The sequence below is a fragment of the Stylophora pistillata genome, chromosome 3, assembly GCF_964205215.1.
Source record: "Stylophora pistillata chromosome 3, jaStyPist1.2, whole genome shotgun sequence".
In the NCBI taxonomy this organism is placed as follows: Eukaryota; Metazoa; Cnidaria; class Anthozoa; order Scleractinia; family Pocilloporidae; genus Stylophora; species Stylophora pistillata.
Window position 1 is genome coordinate 37,255,629 of NC_142521.1, and position 15,550 is coordinate 37,271,178.

A 15,550-nucleotide genomic window follows, 5' to 3' on the forward strand; every position below is an offset into this window, starting at 1 on the left:
CCTCACATTTCTATTTTAACAAATTATTAGAATCGTTTTGGGCCACCCAGTCCTACCAGCAAAATATCACATCAATCGAGACTTTTGCCACTCAAAACTGGCCCAAAAAGCCTTGGTAGGTCCTGGAAGCCATCCACAGATGGGCCAGAGACACGACTTCACTTGTGAACTCTTCAAGCTTGCATGAAAGCAATTTGGTGGTCCAGTCTACATGAAACCACCTCTCACCTCTGTTTTCTTTCAAAGGCTTGCCTCTACCCACGTTCCAGCTTAATGATGCTCTCCTGAGGGCTTCTGTTGAGGGAAAATGGCTCGAAAAACACTTGTAAACGCGAGAAAATGAATCAATTTGAACGTATCCAAACACAAGCGGATGATCTAGGTCACGTGACCCTAAAGTCTGAACCCATGGTGTCTCAAAACTGCAAATATTGTAAGGGATACTACATGTAACGATAAACAAGGCGAGCTTAAGGTTTGTATGGCCAAATTATAAGGTTTTTCGCCTGCTGGTAAAGGGTTAATAAATAGATTTTGTGTTGACTTGTGTCTGATTGGTAATAGATCGCAGGTGACATCAAAATGCAAAGAGAACAAAAGTTAGTGGTGCAGCTGAATGTGTCACTGACATACTTCCTGTGTTTTGTCATCTTCTGTGATCTATTACTGAACAGACCAAAGGCAACATGGAATCTATTTGGTTTTTATGACCACAAAGCCAAAATCTGTTAACCTTGACACCCTAACTCCATGCTGTTCTGTGTACATTTTTTAAAATGTGACAAGGAGAGTTTGTTGAACAATTTAGAGCTTTTTCTAGTTGGTGATCATTTCCTTTATGCTCCTGACCTTAATGTGAGACCCAGGCGTGTTATTGTAAGGAGTAAATAGCTGCTGATCATTCTTAGGCATTCAAGGGTTATTGATGACATCATCTATGTGTTTGTTCTAAAATAGGTCATAAGTAAGAACCAATCAGAATGAAAGTATAATTAATTCATATGTGTTTTGCTTCCTTGCAGCTGAGTTCCAGAGTATTCTGAATTCCAGTTGAGTTCCATTCCATCAACTGCAGGTGTTCTGATACCTGACTTAACAATAAGAACAGGTTTCTTTTGGATAGAAGTTATTTTCCTAGTAGCTGGCTAAATTTCATGCTGTCTACCAGATTAGTCATGCCAAGTAGATTGGTGTGAACACAATCAGCCACACATCAAGTAGGTAGTGGTTTATCTGGTGGATGGTATTATTGATTCAATTGAGCAACAGCAAGTACCTGAGAGTTTAATACAACTGCTGTTATCATCTCCGAGGAGAAGCAACTTGAAAAGTGAGTGTTTATCTTACAGGTATTGACATTAATGAACAAGTAAATTATTAACATTATTATCCTCTATGTATGATGCACGATCCTTGCAGTAGAGAGCGCTATTTATGCAATAGCGAAAATCAGACCTGAAAAAAATCAGGCCTGTTGGGGATTTGAACCACTGACCTCTGCGATACTAGTGCAGCATTCTACCAATTGAGCTAACAAGCCAACTGGGAACTAGTCTCCTTCACAGCCACTTGGGCCAGAGTCACGTAACGCTCCCCGGAACAGGCTGTTAAGTTGATTCGTAATAAACCTGTGATGATAAATCAGATACAATGTATAAATGAAGTTCATATATTTTGAACTGCAGTATTAAATACATAAGAAGCACGATCCTTGCAGTAGAGAGCACTATTTATGCAATAGCGAAAATCAGACCTGAAAAAAATCAGGCCTGTACGGGATTCGAACCACTGACCTCTGCGATACTAGTGCAGCATTCTACCAATTGAGCTAACAAGCCAACTGGGAACAGGCCGTTAAGTTGATTCGTAATAAACCCGTGACGATAAATCAGATACAATGTATATATGAAGTTCATATATTTTGAACTGCGGTATTAAATACGTATGATGCACGATCCTCGCAGTAGAGAGCGCTATTTATGCAATAGCGAAAATCAGACCTGAAAAAAATCAGGCCTGTATGGGATTCGAACCACTGACCTCTGCAATACTAGTGCAGCGTTCTACCAATTGAGCTAACAAGCCAACTGGGAACAGGCCGTTAAGTTGATTCGTAATAAAGCCGTGATGATAAATCAGATACAGTGTATATATGAAGTTCATATATTTTGAACTGCCGTATTAAATACGTATGATGCACGATCCTTGCAGTAGAGAGTGCTATTTATGCGAGGATCGTGCATCATACGTATTTGATACTGCAGTTCAAAATATATGAACTTCATATATACATTGTACCTGATTATTATCCTCTGTCAAACTAATACTGATCAACAATAGATAGTATCACTATTGTTAATCAGTATTAGTTTGACAGAGGATAATAATGTTAATAGTGGGACATTGTGCTAGCTAGAGTAAACTAAAGGTACAATAGACAATTTTGAGAATAATAGCAAAACCAAATAAGAGCGAATGGTTGAATAGACCGAGTGAAAATTGAAAAATGTGAGACATGGGCGGAAAATTGAAAACCTTTATATTTTACCCACAGATACGTAATGGTGAACTTAGAAACATTGTCAGTAAGATTTTTTTCCCAAACTCGCTTCCTTATCTTAGAAAATTCGTGAATACTGAAACAGGTGTCAGTAGGGCTTGGTGAAATGGCGGAAATCAGTGCCCAAAGTAGAGGCAAATGAACTTTGCTCATGTAAAGCACAAAAGAAAGCAAGCTCATATTAATTGATAAATTTGTATAGGAGGGATTGAGGTGTGGCTTAAGTCTAAAACTGGACCATTGTATTTAATTTTGAGCTCATGAAACCATTTTAAAAATCACCAATATTTCAAAATCCAAATAATCTATTGCATTTCCTAGCAAATTTTCAATTATCATTTTTCCCCATGCAGTATGACTCAGAATTGGTTCAGGTTAAACTTATGATGAGTGGAAATTGAGTTGTTTTTGAGGATATAAACATTAGTGTTGGGCTTTTCATTTCTGCATGGAAAAACCAGGCTGAACTTCAAAAAAGTAATTTTTCAATTGATGTGCCACCTCTCATGAAGTCTAGAAAAAAAGTTGCTCTTAACTTGATAAACTTATGTTATTAGAGTTTGATTTATATACTGGTATTACAAATTCTACAAACTGGACTAACCTTTCTGTTGCCATATTCTAAACATTTATTACCTATCGATCACTTTCCTTGGGTTTCTCATTTTTTCTGGGCAGATTTAGTGTGGCAAAATCATTACTAGTTGCAGGCTCTGCTTTGTTATTAGCAGGCTTTGGGAGCAGTTTCATATTTCTATTACTGCACTGAATAGAGTTGTGTTCACAACAACTTGTGTAAAAGCATAGAATAGATCTCAATTTCAAAAATCTACTTAGGGAACCAAACCATTGTGTATTTTTCTTTTATCCTGTTACTCAGTTATTCTTCACTGCTTTTGTACACTTTTGAAAAGCAGTTTTCAAAAGTGGATTTTTCTGACAGTTCGTGAACAGGGAGCCAGATCCATTGACTACCAAAATCTCGTAGGCGATTAATAGGTGTACGGCTGTAACTGTACTTTTTGATTAGTTAAGCTTGAGAATTCATTTTGTTTTGAATTCCTCATGATCTCAGTTTGGCAGCTTTTCATTGTCCAATAATGTTTTTTCTAACTTCCTTGAATGTGGGTGTTGTAGAAATTGAAATCATATTTTTCTATGCTATAGGAGAAATAATTATATTGAGGGAAAGTCAGCTGACAGAAATGCCAAAGGCAACACAGAAAACAAAAGGAAGACTAAGGAAAACCCTTGCAGAAGAGCGGGGTAGTAGACCACAGAAAATAGCAAAGGCTGCACACAAAGCTGGAGATGAATCTAGTGATGAAGGAGATATTCCACCTGAAGTTAGAGTCAATCTTCCATCACTAAAGGAAATTCATGCAGAGCTAAAGGATCCAAAGGATGTGAATCTTCCTGTGGACATTTTGTTACTAACAGCCAAGAACTGTGAGTTCATAGCTTGTTACATGCTGCTGAAAAATCCATTCAGATGTTGGTTTGATGGTGTGGGGTATGTTTACTTTGGAGAGATGGGTGATGGTGGTGGAGAGAAATTGAAAGTTGCTTTATTGAGATGCCACAGAGGTTCCATTGGTCCTGGAAGCTCCCTGATTACCATGAAAAATGCTGTCTCTGTACTGGGGCCCAAGGCTGTCATTTCTGCTGGGGCTTGCAGTGGTTTAAACCCTGAGAAGACTAAGTTAGGAGATGTGGTTGTCTCTGCGAAACTAACAACTTATGCATCCAAGATAGTAACAAGCTGTGGAGAGCAATCAACAGGCATGAGAAGTTATGTGAGTAGAAATTTTCTTGACCTGATCAAATGTGCAGACCATGGATGGAAGGCACCTTTAAAAAACCCAGAAGCTCTAGACATCAACGTACATTGTGATGGAGAGTTTTTGAGTGGTCCAGAGCTGATCAGTGCTGAATGGCGACGGGACGAACTGGCTAAGTCCTATCCACTGGCAACTGCAATTGAAATGGAGGGTGAAGGTGTGCTCATGTTTAGTCTTGCTTCAGCTGCTCAGAGATTCTTTGGATTCATAGCTGTTGGTTTTGTGTGAGCTTTGAGTCGTCACTATAGCAAAGTTGAATCATTTTTTTACTTGTGAAACAGGGTACTCGTAAATATTTGGGATGGGGCAGGTTTTCTGTTTTACATGTGAGATAAAATTAATATTCTGCAAAATTGTTTTTGCTGTAATACCAGTAGCCATGTGCAATCTTTGACCGTCTATATTTATAGATAAGACCTTTATTTAAACACGATAATAATTAAAGCTAACAGCTTGAGGAGTCGTGTATTTAGTTTATACATTATTAAAATAAGAAGAAGACTCGCTAAATAAGTAAAAGGCTTAAACACTATAACATCTTAATCAAAAGTAGAGAAAGTCATCATTTTTATGGCGGACAGCTGAGGCTGAAGCAATGTACTTTTTAAGTTACAAGATGCAATTGGTCATTCAATTAAACTTGATTCTCTAAACCTACTTGTTATACCTTCAATCATCTGATTACGTGATTCAATGAAGAAGAGGCCAAGCTTTCTTTATTATGCTTTTGAAATGGCTCAATTTGTCACAGACTAAAATCCTACAATTCCCCTTGGCTTTTTCTAGTGCTAATGCAACAAGTACTAATCTACCAAAATTACTGCTATTACAGGCAGCCAACCGTATGACTACTGAGTTTTGCAAAAGTTTTGTAATCAAGTAAGCTGATTATACAGGTTCCTAGGCAATTTATTGTTGAATAAAGACAGAATATCGAAAGCAATAAATGAAGAGTGAGTGTCTCCTGACTGATTCACCAAGTGAACCATAATCTTTCAGAGATGAATACTCAGTGCAGTGTGCAGTTGAGTTAGACCATTTATAATAATTATACACAATTGTTCTTGAGTTTAACCAATGTCTTTTACATTTATAAATTCAGGTATTTTTGCTGCTGCATTTGATGAGCAGATTGAATGGCTGGTAGTAAAGGGAATTGCAGATTTTGCTGATAGCAGAGACTGCACATCAGAGAACTGGAGACCTTTTGCAAGTGTAATGGCTGCTTCAGTTGTTGCAAATATTTTAAGCGATGCTGTTGTGTTTCGGGGATGGCCTCATAAAGGTGATTGTGATTTTGTGATTGCCATACACACCTATAATCATATCATGAATACTAAAGAAGACCCTTGAGGTATGAGGTTAGAAAACTATAATCATATCATGAATACTAAAAAAGACCCTTAAGATATGAGGTTAGAAAACTATAATCATAATTATCATGAATACTAAAGAAGACCCTTGAGATATGAGGTTATAAAACTATATGCACACCAAACAGAATAGTTTTGACTCTTAGGTTGTCATTGATGATGTCTGCTTTCAAGTTGGCGTGTTACTCGCTGACTTTCTGTTGGCAGATTGGTGACAACAATTGATGAAGATCATGCTTCCTTCTACATTACTGTACATTTACAATTGAACTGTATCTCATGTTTAATTACTTTACTTGTTTTTATAAGGTGGAAAGAGGAAGTCATCAAGCGATTCACTGGACCAGGACAAAAAGCGTACAAAGCTGGAACGTATTTATGGCAAGGACTTTAGTTTAAAATTTCCATAATTTATAGTTTCAGACTGGAGGCCTCACCCGATTGCACAATTTCCTTAAGATCCAAAGCTTTCCCTAAATTATCTAAAAAAATAAAGCTGTACAGTAAATCATATCACTTGCCACAGATGAAAATAGTGTTAATTTCCTTATCAGATTTTGCATTTATTCAGTCTTGTGTACCGGAACAGTAGGCTCACCATAGGGCATTATTCACCGCTGTTCTTGAAATGAGCCCTCGCTCCTCATTTTCACGAGAGGATCGAAAGACCACACCAGATAGGGGGGGGGGGGAAGAGGAGGGGGAAAGTTGAACCTAAAAATAAAAAGGTAGTGCCCAGATCAAGGGGGTGGGGGGGGAGAGTTGAGATCAAGGGGAATATAGAATGATATAATTAATGACAATAGGAATAATTCTATTTAATCACGGATTTGAAGAGTAGCTTTGCTTAAGAGTCGGGATAAAAGCAGCCCCAAAACTGATGAAAAAAACCCAGCCTACGAATGATTATGTTCTCTTCAATTTGAGAGTTACCAAAAATTTAGGAAGCTGTTTCTATTTTTCTTGCCTACAGATTCCTCTGCGATGCAATTTGTAGAATGGAGCCAGAATCAGCTGCGAGAGTTTTACAGCACCATATGTCAAGTGAAAATAACACCATGGGACCCAGACAACACGGTACACATTAATGACATATACATACAGTTGACGTTATTACAAGACAACAGAAAACCTGGCGGGGCAACGAAAAAAAAGGTGGGAGACATCAGTGAAGTATTTGAAGGTGACGCACGTCATCCCATCCGTAGACGAATTCTAGTGTATGGAAGACCTGGAATAGGAAAGTCTACTTTCACTCAGCAGCTAGCTGTGGATTGGGCAGGTGGCAAAAAGGAGATCCTCAGAAAGTTTTCTCTTTTACTGTTAATCAAGTTGCGAGATGTTTGTGATATTCCAGACGTCTGTGCCATGTTGAAAACCGCTGAACTGTTGTCTGCTGATGACCCGATGGCAGTCAATAACTTGTATGAATATGTTCGTCAGAACCAGGAGAAAGTGCTGCTTATTTTGGACGGATATGACGAGTACAGCGGTGGAAAGTCATCTCCAGTTCACCAGATTTGGAGAGGCAGTCAGCTGAGAGACTGTTGTGTAATGATCACAACGCGGCCAGTGAAAGAGGATGAGCTTAGAGTGCCAAGTCATGCTCAGTTTGAAATCAACGGGTTCGATAGCATGGAACAAAAGAAACAGTTTGCAAGAAAGATTCTTCCTAATGAGGGGGACGTTGAAGGGCTACTTAACTACCTGGAGGAGCAGGACCTCGAAGAGATGGCAGAGATACCGCTTTTGTTGTTGATGTTGTGTCTTCTCTGGAAGGAGCAAAAGCATCAGTTACCTACATCTCGTGCGCACATTTACGTAGGATTTATTCAGACTCTCTTGGATCACATGACTACAAAAGATGCAGACAACGTCGCAACAGGTAAAAGCATAGATGAATATCAAGAGGAACTTTACAAAATAGGAAAACTTGCATATGATGCTCTTTTGGAGGACCGTCTTCATTTTGACTTCAGCAAATGTGGGCATGGTGATCTCTTCGAGAAGCTAATACGAGTGGGTTTTTTTCAAGTTTCCAAACGTTCCGCTTTGAACCGTGAGAAGATCGTTTATTTTCTTCATAAGTCTGTCCAGGAGTTTCTCGCCGCCTGGTTCGTTGTCGAAGAACTGACCGTGAAGAAGAATGGAACTGTCACCTGCCTGTCAGGAATGGATACGTTTGAGAAATCAAGGAAGATGGCTGAAGTGCTAAAATTCGCATGTGAGTTGTCATTAAAGGCTGCCGGGATTCTTTTTGATCATCTACTTGACGTTGGAGAGAAAGAAGGTCTCACAAATTACCAGTTCACCAAGACACCTTCTAAAGATGATTTGTCTGACGAACAACAAGAGTTTATTCTACTCTGTGTCGATTGTTTGTTTTTGTGTCCAGCCTCAGACAGAACAGCCGTGTATTCTGCATTTCTCTCATGTGTTAACCATGTTGTGATACTTACGGAAAAAAACACGTCTACTGCTGCTGTAGAACACTTCTTCAAATCTGTCAGCAGTTTCCCAAACTATTTATTTTTTGCAGAGGAGTGGCCGTTTCAACATTTTCCCGATGATGTACTATCAATAATGTTAGACTTGAACGCGGTTCTTTTAACGTATTTTGGAGAAAGTAAAGATGTACAGAAGTACGCAGATATACTCGGTAGGAACTCTTTCCTCAAAAAATCCGGGGGGAGAAACTTTGTCTATCTAATTGACATAAAAGCTAAGGTTTTTCATTCTGAATCGTTTCCTGAACTGATATCAGCGCCGGTTTGCTCTTCTCAGCCACCTGTGGATAATTTAGTAAATAACGAAAACAACAACATTGATGTACCTTTGACTGAGAACCACTGTTTGTCACTGGTGAGAGAGGTTGACATTTGGGTTCACACATTTAAGGAAGCTGTTCTGTTGAAGAACGCGTTGCCTTTAGTAACAGCTCCTCGAGAAATTAGTATTGCAATTATAATTCAAACAAAGAGACTATGGAAGGAGGAGGAGGAGGAGAAGGAGGAGGAGGAGGAGGAAGCCTTTCAATTGATTGAGAGCGCGATTAACGGAATTAATTTTACTGACAATCTCCACAGTTTCAAAGTTTTCGACATATATACAGCAGCAAAGTATAAAGCTTTTATCTCTGACTCACTGCAGCATTCTCCAAATTTGCGTGAGCTCGACCTGTCCAGCATCCGTTTACACAGTGGTGTGAGTCATTTGGCTGAGAGTCTTCATCACGTGCCACAGTTGACGGGATTAGTGTTGTGGAATGTAAAAATGGGAGAAAAGGAATGTGCGGCACTGGCTGCCTCATTAAAGTACTTAAACAAGTTAGAAGAACTGAATATACACGACAATGCCCTGGGTCACGGGATTATTGAACTGGCCAAGAACCTGAACAATGTACCCAATCTGACTAAGCTGGACCTGAAGAATACAAATATGGGTGAAGATGAAGCATCAGCACTGGCTGCCTCATTAAAGTACTTAAACAATTTAAAAGAACTGGATGTAGACGACAATGCCTTGGGTCACGGGATTATTGAACTGGCCAAGAGCCTGAACAATGTACCCAATCTGACTACGCTGGACATGACGAATACAAATATGGGTGAAGATGAAGCATCAGCACTGGCTGCCTCATTAAAGTACTTAAACAACTTAGAAGAACTGAATATAGACGACAATGCCTTGGGTCACGGGATTATTGAACTGGCCAAGAGCCTGAACAGTGTACCCAATCTGACTCAACTGGGCCTGAAGAAAACAAATATGGGTGAAGATGAAGCATCAGCACTGGCCCATGCTCTAAAGTATGTACCAGTGCTAACATTTATTCATCTAGATTCCAATCCACTTGGCCGCGGGGTCAGGGATGTGGTCCAACATCTCAGCAGTGTTCCTGAGCTGAGGATCCTGTTCCTTCAAGATGTTCAGATGACAAGGACAGAATTTGAAGAGTTGTGTACAGCAGTAGATGAGAGAAACGTTGAGGTGGACACCGATTACCATGTAAGTGCCATTTTGTTGTTTCACTCAGTTGTTATGCATCTAATTTTTGTTTAGATGCTCTTCAGCAGAGCACTTGATAATGTTAATTACGAAGATTAAATTTAGGGACTTCCAAATGACATGATATTTCCTGATTACACAATAATTAAAAACTTTGGGAGTTCATTCGATTGACCTTTGCTTTGCTTGTGTAGTTACGCCTTACTTGAGAGAGAAAAAAATAGACGAGTTGTGAGAATATTTGTCTGACCAAACTCCTCGGATCAATTTTGAATTTTGAAATTGTTCGGCTTCTGTTATTATTGTGGGGTGCTGTTATTTGGGTTTGATTATTTAACGAGAAAGGATTGTTCAACCCATACGTGCTTTGAATTCGATGAAGTTGTTCCCTACATTCTATGCGGGCATTTATTCGCTTTTGCTATCAGGGAGCGTGAACCCCAATAAATATAAATGAGCGAAGAAAAGGGATTTTTTCCTTTTTTAAAATCCGAATTGGTTTTTTTAAGTGAAAGTCGCGTTGATTCTCTTGTCCTATCTTCACGTCTTAAAGGTTTGTGCCGATGATAGGAAAGAATTCAACAAAAGTTGAAGGTGTAATAATTGTCTTCTTTAACGAAACTGGCACGGTGTTATAGTTTACTGGGACTTGAATGGTTTCCTTATACTCATGTATCAGTTGGATTCTTTTCTTCTTTGGATTATTTGCTCGTGTTGAGTAACTCTGTCAGTTGCTCGTAGAGCCTCCTGGTCTCCTAGGTCTCCATGATAACACTATTTTGTTTTGAAAAATCAAAGACAAACATTGCAAATAATGAATTTTTCTTGAGTGAATCTCGTAAGTCTCTGTCTCAACTTGGTCTTGCAATCGTCCATTAAATAATCCTGAGCAATGATATTTTTTAACCTCAGTTTGGCAGACAGTAAAACGGATTCTGTGTACACCTCACGCTGCTTTCCATGTTTCCGTTACATCGTTGCTTGTTTGGAAATGGTTTGCGGAAAAGTATTTTCGAAACTGAATGAAGAAAGAAACAAATTTAGCTTTCAAGACTTGAATACTACATATTTTCTGTCAGTAGTGTCCAGTATAGTACATGAAGTTGTCCTAATGGAACGAGGCTTGGTGATATTTTTTGATAAACTTTGTGAGTTCATTTGATCGGCCTTTCTTTTTGAGGTAATATTGAAAGAGAAATCTTCTGTAGTTACGCCTTACATAGGGAAACAAGGAAAGAGGAATTGTGAGAATTTTTCACTGAGAAAATTTATCTGGGTAATCAGGAGTTTAATTTTTGAAATTTTTAGGCTTGTGTTGTTTTTGTGGGATGTGTTTATTTGGGTTTTTATTTGAGAACCCCGCCAATAAACAACTAAAAAGCAAAACAAATCATTTTAAAAGGCGCGACCCGCGACACTCGACCATTAGTCAAACTCGGCACTGTGTTATAATTTACTCGCTCTTCAATGGTTTCCTTATTCTAATTTATCAGTTGGATTCTTTTCTCTTTTGGCTACTCTGCTCGTGTTGTGTAACTCTGTCAGAAATCGGGGCCTATCGGTCTCTCTCGCGTCGTATAAGCTCACTTTTGAAGAAAAATTAAAGAACAACATTGTTGATAATGAAGTTGTTAAACTTGCTATCGTATGTTTGTTTCTGCTTGGTCTCCCGTAAATCATAACAAAATAAGTTTTAAACTTCAATTTACCACACACCGTGGAGTTGATTCTGTGTACACTTTACGCTGCTTCCCATGTTTCTGTGACATCGCTGAACGTAAACAACTTTTTATGTGAAACTCTTATTACGATCACTAGAATAAAACATCTGCCTACCTTATTCGCTGCTCGTCTAGCCTTTCCTGTGGAGTGTGGGCGTTTTTTGTTTGCCTCGAGGAATACGGAAATGCTGCATTATCCTTCTTATATAAAAAAAAAACAGACAATTCACTGGTGTGTCATGAAATGATAGGTTAGGACGCGTTAGTTGAGCGGAGCACAAGTGTGAACCTTGAAGTTGTTTTTGATTTGTTTTGTTTTTTATCATTATTATTTACTAGGTGTCTCGCATTTGCTTCAAACATGGAGTTTTGTCAGAATAGTACGGTTTAAGGGAAAGGAAAACTCTATGCTTCTAGTAAAGCTGAGAAAAACATTACAAGGACAACCCCGGATTATCAAAAAGGAATATCTAGAGTTGCCTAACTTTTAGTCGTGTAACAGTGTATTGAACTTGTAATAGACCTCAACAGCTTGGGAAATATGTAGAATTTATTTCTGCACTCCTTCTCTCTAGAAGCATATAGAGTTAAACTGAAACAGACAAATTACAATCGTTTGTAGGCACTCTGCCATAATGTCCCTGAACTAATTCAAACAGCAAATATGTTTTAATTGTACATACAATTCTGTATTCCTTTCCCGAAGTAAACGTTGTATTCGTGTTACGATTCTTGCTCTTTTCGTACTTAGGGACTATGAACGAAATAGCGTCCCCTCTGAAGTTTCGAAGCGTGTGTTTTATTTTATAGATATATGCCCCTAGGGATGTTACGTAACTAGACAGGGATTAAAATAATTTCGTGCAAAACAAAGAGTTTTGCTAGTAGAGAAATGATGTGGAGTAAAACCCGTTGCGTGTAAACGTGAAAGGTTAAAAAGTTATTAAATTTTTTATATTTCCTCGGGTAAGGAATGATAGCCAATACTTTGTATGCGGATTTATATCAATTTGAGAAGATGTTAGACAGTTTTCTTTCCTTTTAAAAATATATTATTTAATTTAATCATCTGTTTGTCTGTTAAGTACCGCCTTATTTTAATCGCCAGGGACCATTGCTGTTTGTTATTTATATCTAAGAACAATTTCCCTGTTGTGAAATGAAGTGTTATTCGCTTGTAGCTATTTGAATTCAAAACTGAATATTCTCTTCCACTGCTCGCTTTTTGGACAAATATATTTGAATGGGTCAAGTAATTAGCTTGTGTGTGAAAAAGTAAGTTGAGTGTTACACATAGTTACACATATTGTTGCCCTTTATTCTTGTGATAGGAGTTCGAATATACATGGAAGAGGAACATCTACCGACTTCGTACAAAAGCTGAGCTGAAAAGAAAAGGAATAAGATTCAGAAACGAGCTAGATGATGAGGATGATGAGGATAATGATGACGTTGACGGTAATGAGCAGAAGGAGGAGGATAACGATGATGATGATGATGATGATGATGATGATGACAAGAACTATGATGATGATGATGATGATGATGATGATGACTATGACAAGAATTATGATGATGATGATGATGATGATGATGATGATGAACAGGAGGAGGAAGATAATGATGACGACGATGGTGATGATAATCATGTTGAGTGAGCACTTGGAAAAAAAGGTTTCCATGGCAACTGATTTGGCGAGTAATGAGCAGAGTAGTAATTTAGAACAACGTGGCTGTTCTTAAGTCGTGTGTCGTGGCAGCGACCTAACAAAGATTTAATCTGAGAGACAAGCAAATCAGTATAATATAATTTGGTCGCTCGTCTGTCTGATTGGCTTTTTAACTGTTCAACTTAACTGTGAGTTTTTTCAGGTCAATCAGAACGCAAAAGGAATCTCTTAGGTCATTAGATTGAAAAACGGAGCATTGATCCTAGAAAGAAAATCGCGTAGAGTAGTCTGTACTAGACTCTCCCCTTTTGTAGACGGTCTAAATAGGGAGAGCTGAAACATTGGAGAGAGCTACCTCTCCTTCTCAGACTCCGTTTTCATTCTTCCAATATTTCGATCTTCTTTAATAACGGATACCCAGACACAAGCTTTATCGCCAGTTGACAAAAATTATTTTTCTTCACAAGAAAAGCAGGCTTTAAGAGAAAAGAGCGGGAGAATTATTTTTTTGAGCTTAGATCAGTTCACAGGCAGCGTTGTGCGGTTAAGTAGGCTTCTTTTTATTCCTTACATTGTTGATGCTTGAAACTGAAAATTGTTGCAAAATCGTTCGTGATCAGAAGAGTGAAAGTCGTTACACAGTGTTACAGGCTTAAATGCTTGTTTTAGCAAGTAGCAATTTAGCTTGGCTTGTTTTGATAAATGTTTTCACCAGTGTACTCTTGCTTTTGTTGATTTATTAAAAAACATTGCCTTAATGGCCAAAGGTTCAGCTGATATGAGAGTGTTTGACAAAGACAATGGATACGACCTTATCCTTGTTGCTCGGACCCTAAATCACATTTATTAAAATTATTTCTTGAAATTATTATACAGCTGAATGCATCGCGCGCTGAGGAATATTTGTGCCCAGATTTTGAATTCAAGAGACTATTGCTCGACATGGGTACCCCTAGGGTGTGAGGAAAGACTGGTTAATTTTCGTGGTTTTATATTTGCATCATTTTCCTTTAATTTACAGCAGAATCTGACGGTCTGAACTGTGGAATATATACGTCTTTTGCGTTCGACCAACTGACCGACTTTTGTAATGTTGTTTTTGATGTTTTGCTGTTGTTTGTTTTTTGCTTTGTGTTTTGCCTTTAAATAACCTTTTGGTATTTCATTGTACTAACCGCCCATCCGCCCTTTAATTGTCCTGCGCCGAACTTTTCGATGAGTAGGCATCAAAAGTCACCTTAGCATCCTCTCTTCTTTACTGCTGTGCTTTTAATTCTATCAAATTTTGAGGCGAGGAAACAAACAAAAAGGCAAATAAGAGAAAGACAGTCAAAAGATTGTAAGAAGTCTCTCGGATAGGGACGAATAAATGGAGGTCCCGTCTCCTGCAGGGCTGGGGGTAGGAGACGCTAATTTCCCACACACGAGATTACCGTGTGATGGATGCCCTCCACTGGGGTGGGATGGTTGGTCTATAGGGCCCACAGTAATTGGCGCAAGCTGTTGCGGTGTCCCTGCTGGTCGGCGAAGCTAATAAATAAAATAAAACCTCTCGACCTTTGTCCCCCTTTTTTTCCGCTCGTGCGCCACTAAAGAATATCCCAAACATTTATTACATCCCTCGTACACAGAGTCTACAATAGCCTGCTAGGTTTCGGGCTTAATTTTTCCGGAAGGGAATTTTGCTTGCGCGTACTAGTTAATAATTAGAAGAAACCAGTAAGGTCTTTTTTCAAATTGGTATTATGGACAACACACAGTTTTCAGTTTATCTACGGAATCAAGAACATGTCAATTGACATAAAACGGATTATATAACATTAAGGTGGTTAATTCTTTGCAAATTACGTTAATCTAGACACTGATATTACGCAACCACTAAAAATCCAAACAATGTTCTTGATAAGGAACAACTTTAGAGGCCGTTCATGACGCTACACTTTGATAGGGTGCTAGAGAACCCGCCCGAGACTGGTGGCATTTGCAGCGCTCTGTCAAAGAATCCCGGCTTTTCAATTTGCTGTTGTCGGCTCTGATTGAGTAGCGGCTGTTGTCTCAAGCTCTCCACGGTCTTCTTTGATCTCTGCATTCTCTGCATTTGTGCAAGTCGTTGGTTGAGGGTTTGGTGCTCTTGCATGAAATTTTGTCTTAGTTTTTCAACTTACACCATTCTCGCCTTTACCATGTTCTCCATCTGTTTTCGTTGGACCGCTGCTTCAGCTTCTATCTGTTCACGGAGTCTCTATGTTTCCTCCGCCTGTTTTGCCCGCAGTATTTTCATCTCTTTACCAAACAGGAAAAAGTTAAGGTCAAACAGCCATAAGGGAGTCATGATGAAGAATATAATGGCTTTTACCCTGGTTCCCCCTTTGCGCAA

General features: G+C 38.7%; 1 protein-coding gene across 1 annotated transcript; it reads left to right on the plus strand.

Moving 5' to 3' along the window:
- The first annotated feature begins 364 nt into the window (after window positions 1-364).
- LOC148735933 (NLR family CARD domain-containing protein 4-like) lies at window positions 365-13,945 on the plus strand. The gene is made up of 7 exons (XM_088754793.1): window positions 365-475; window positions 1,023-1,330; window positions 3,728-4,558; window positions 5,504-5,692; window positions 6,242-6,277; window positions 6,748-9,782; window positions 12,835-13,945. The coding sequence occupies exons 3-7, from the start codon at window positions 3,766-3,768 to the stop codon at window positions 13,159-13,161; spliced, it is 4,380 nt and encodes a 1,459-aa protein (XP_088610919.1). The 5' UTR covers window positions 365-475; window positions 1,023-1,330; window positions 3,728-3,765; the 3' UTR covers window positions 13,162-13,945.
- The last annotated feature ends 1,605 nt before the right edge of the window (window positions 13,946-15,550 follow it).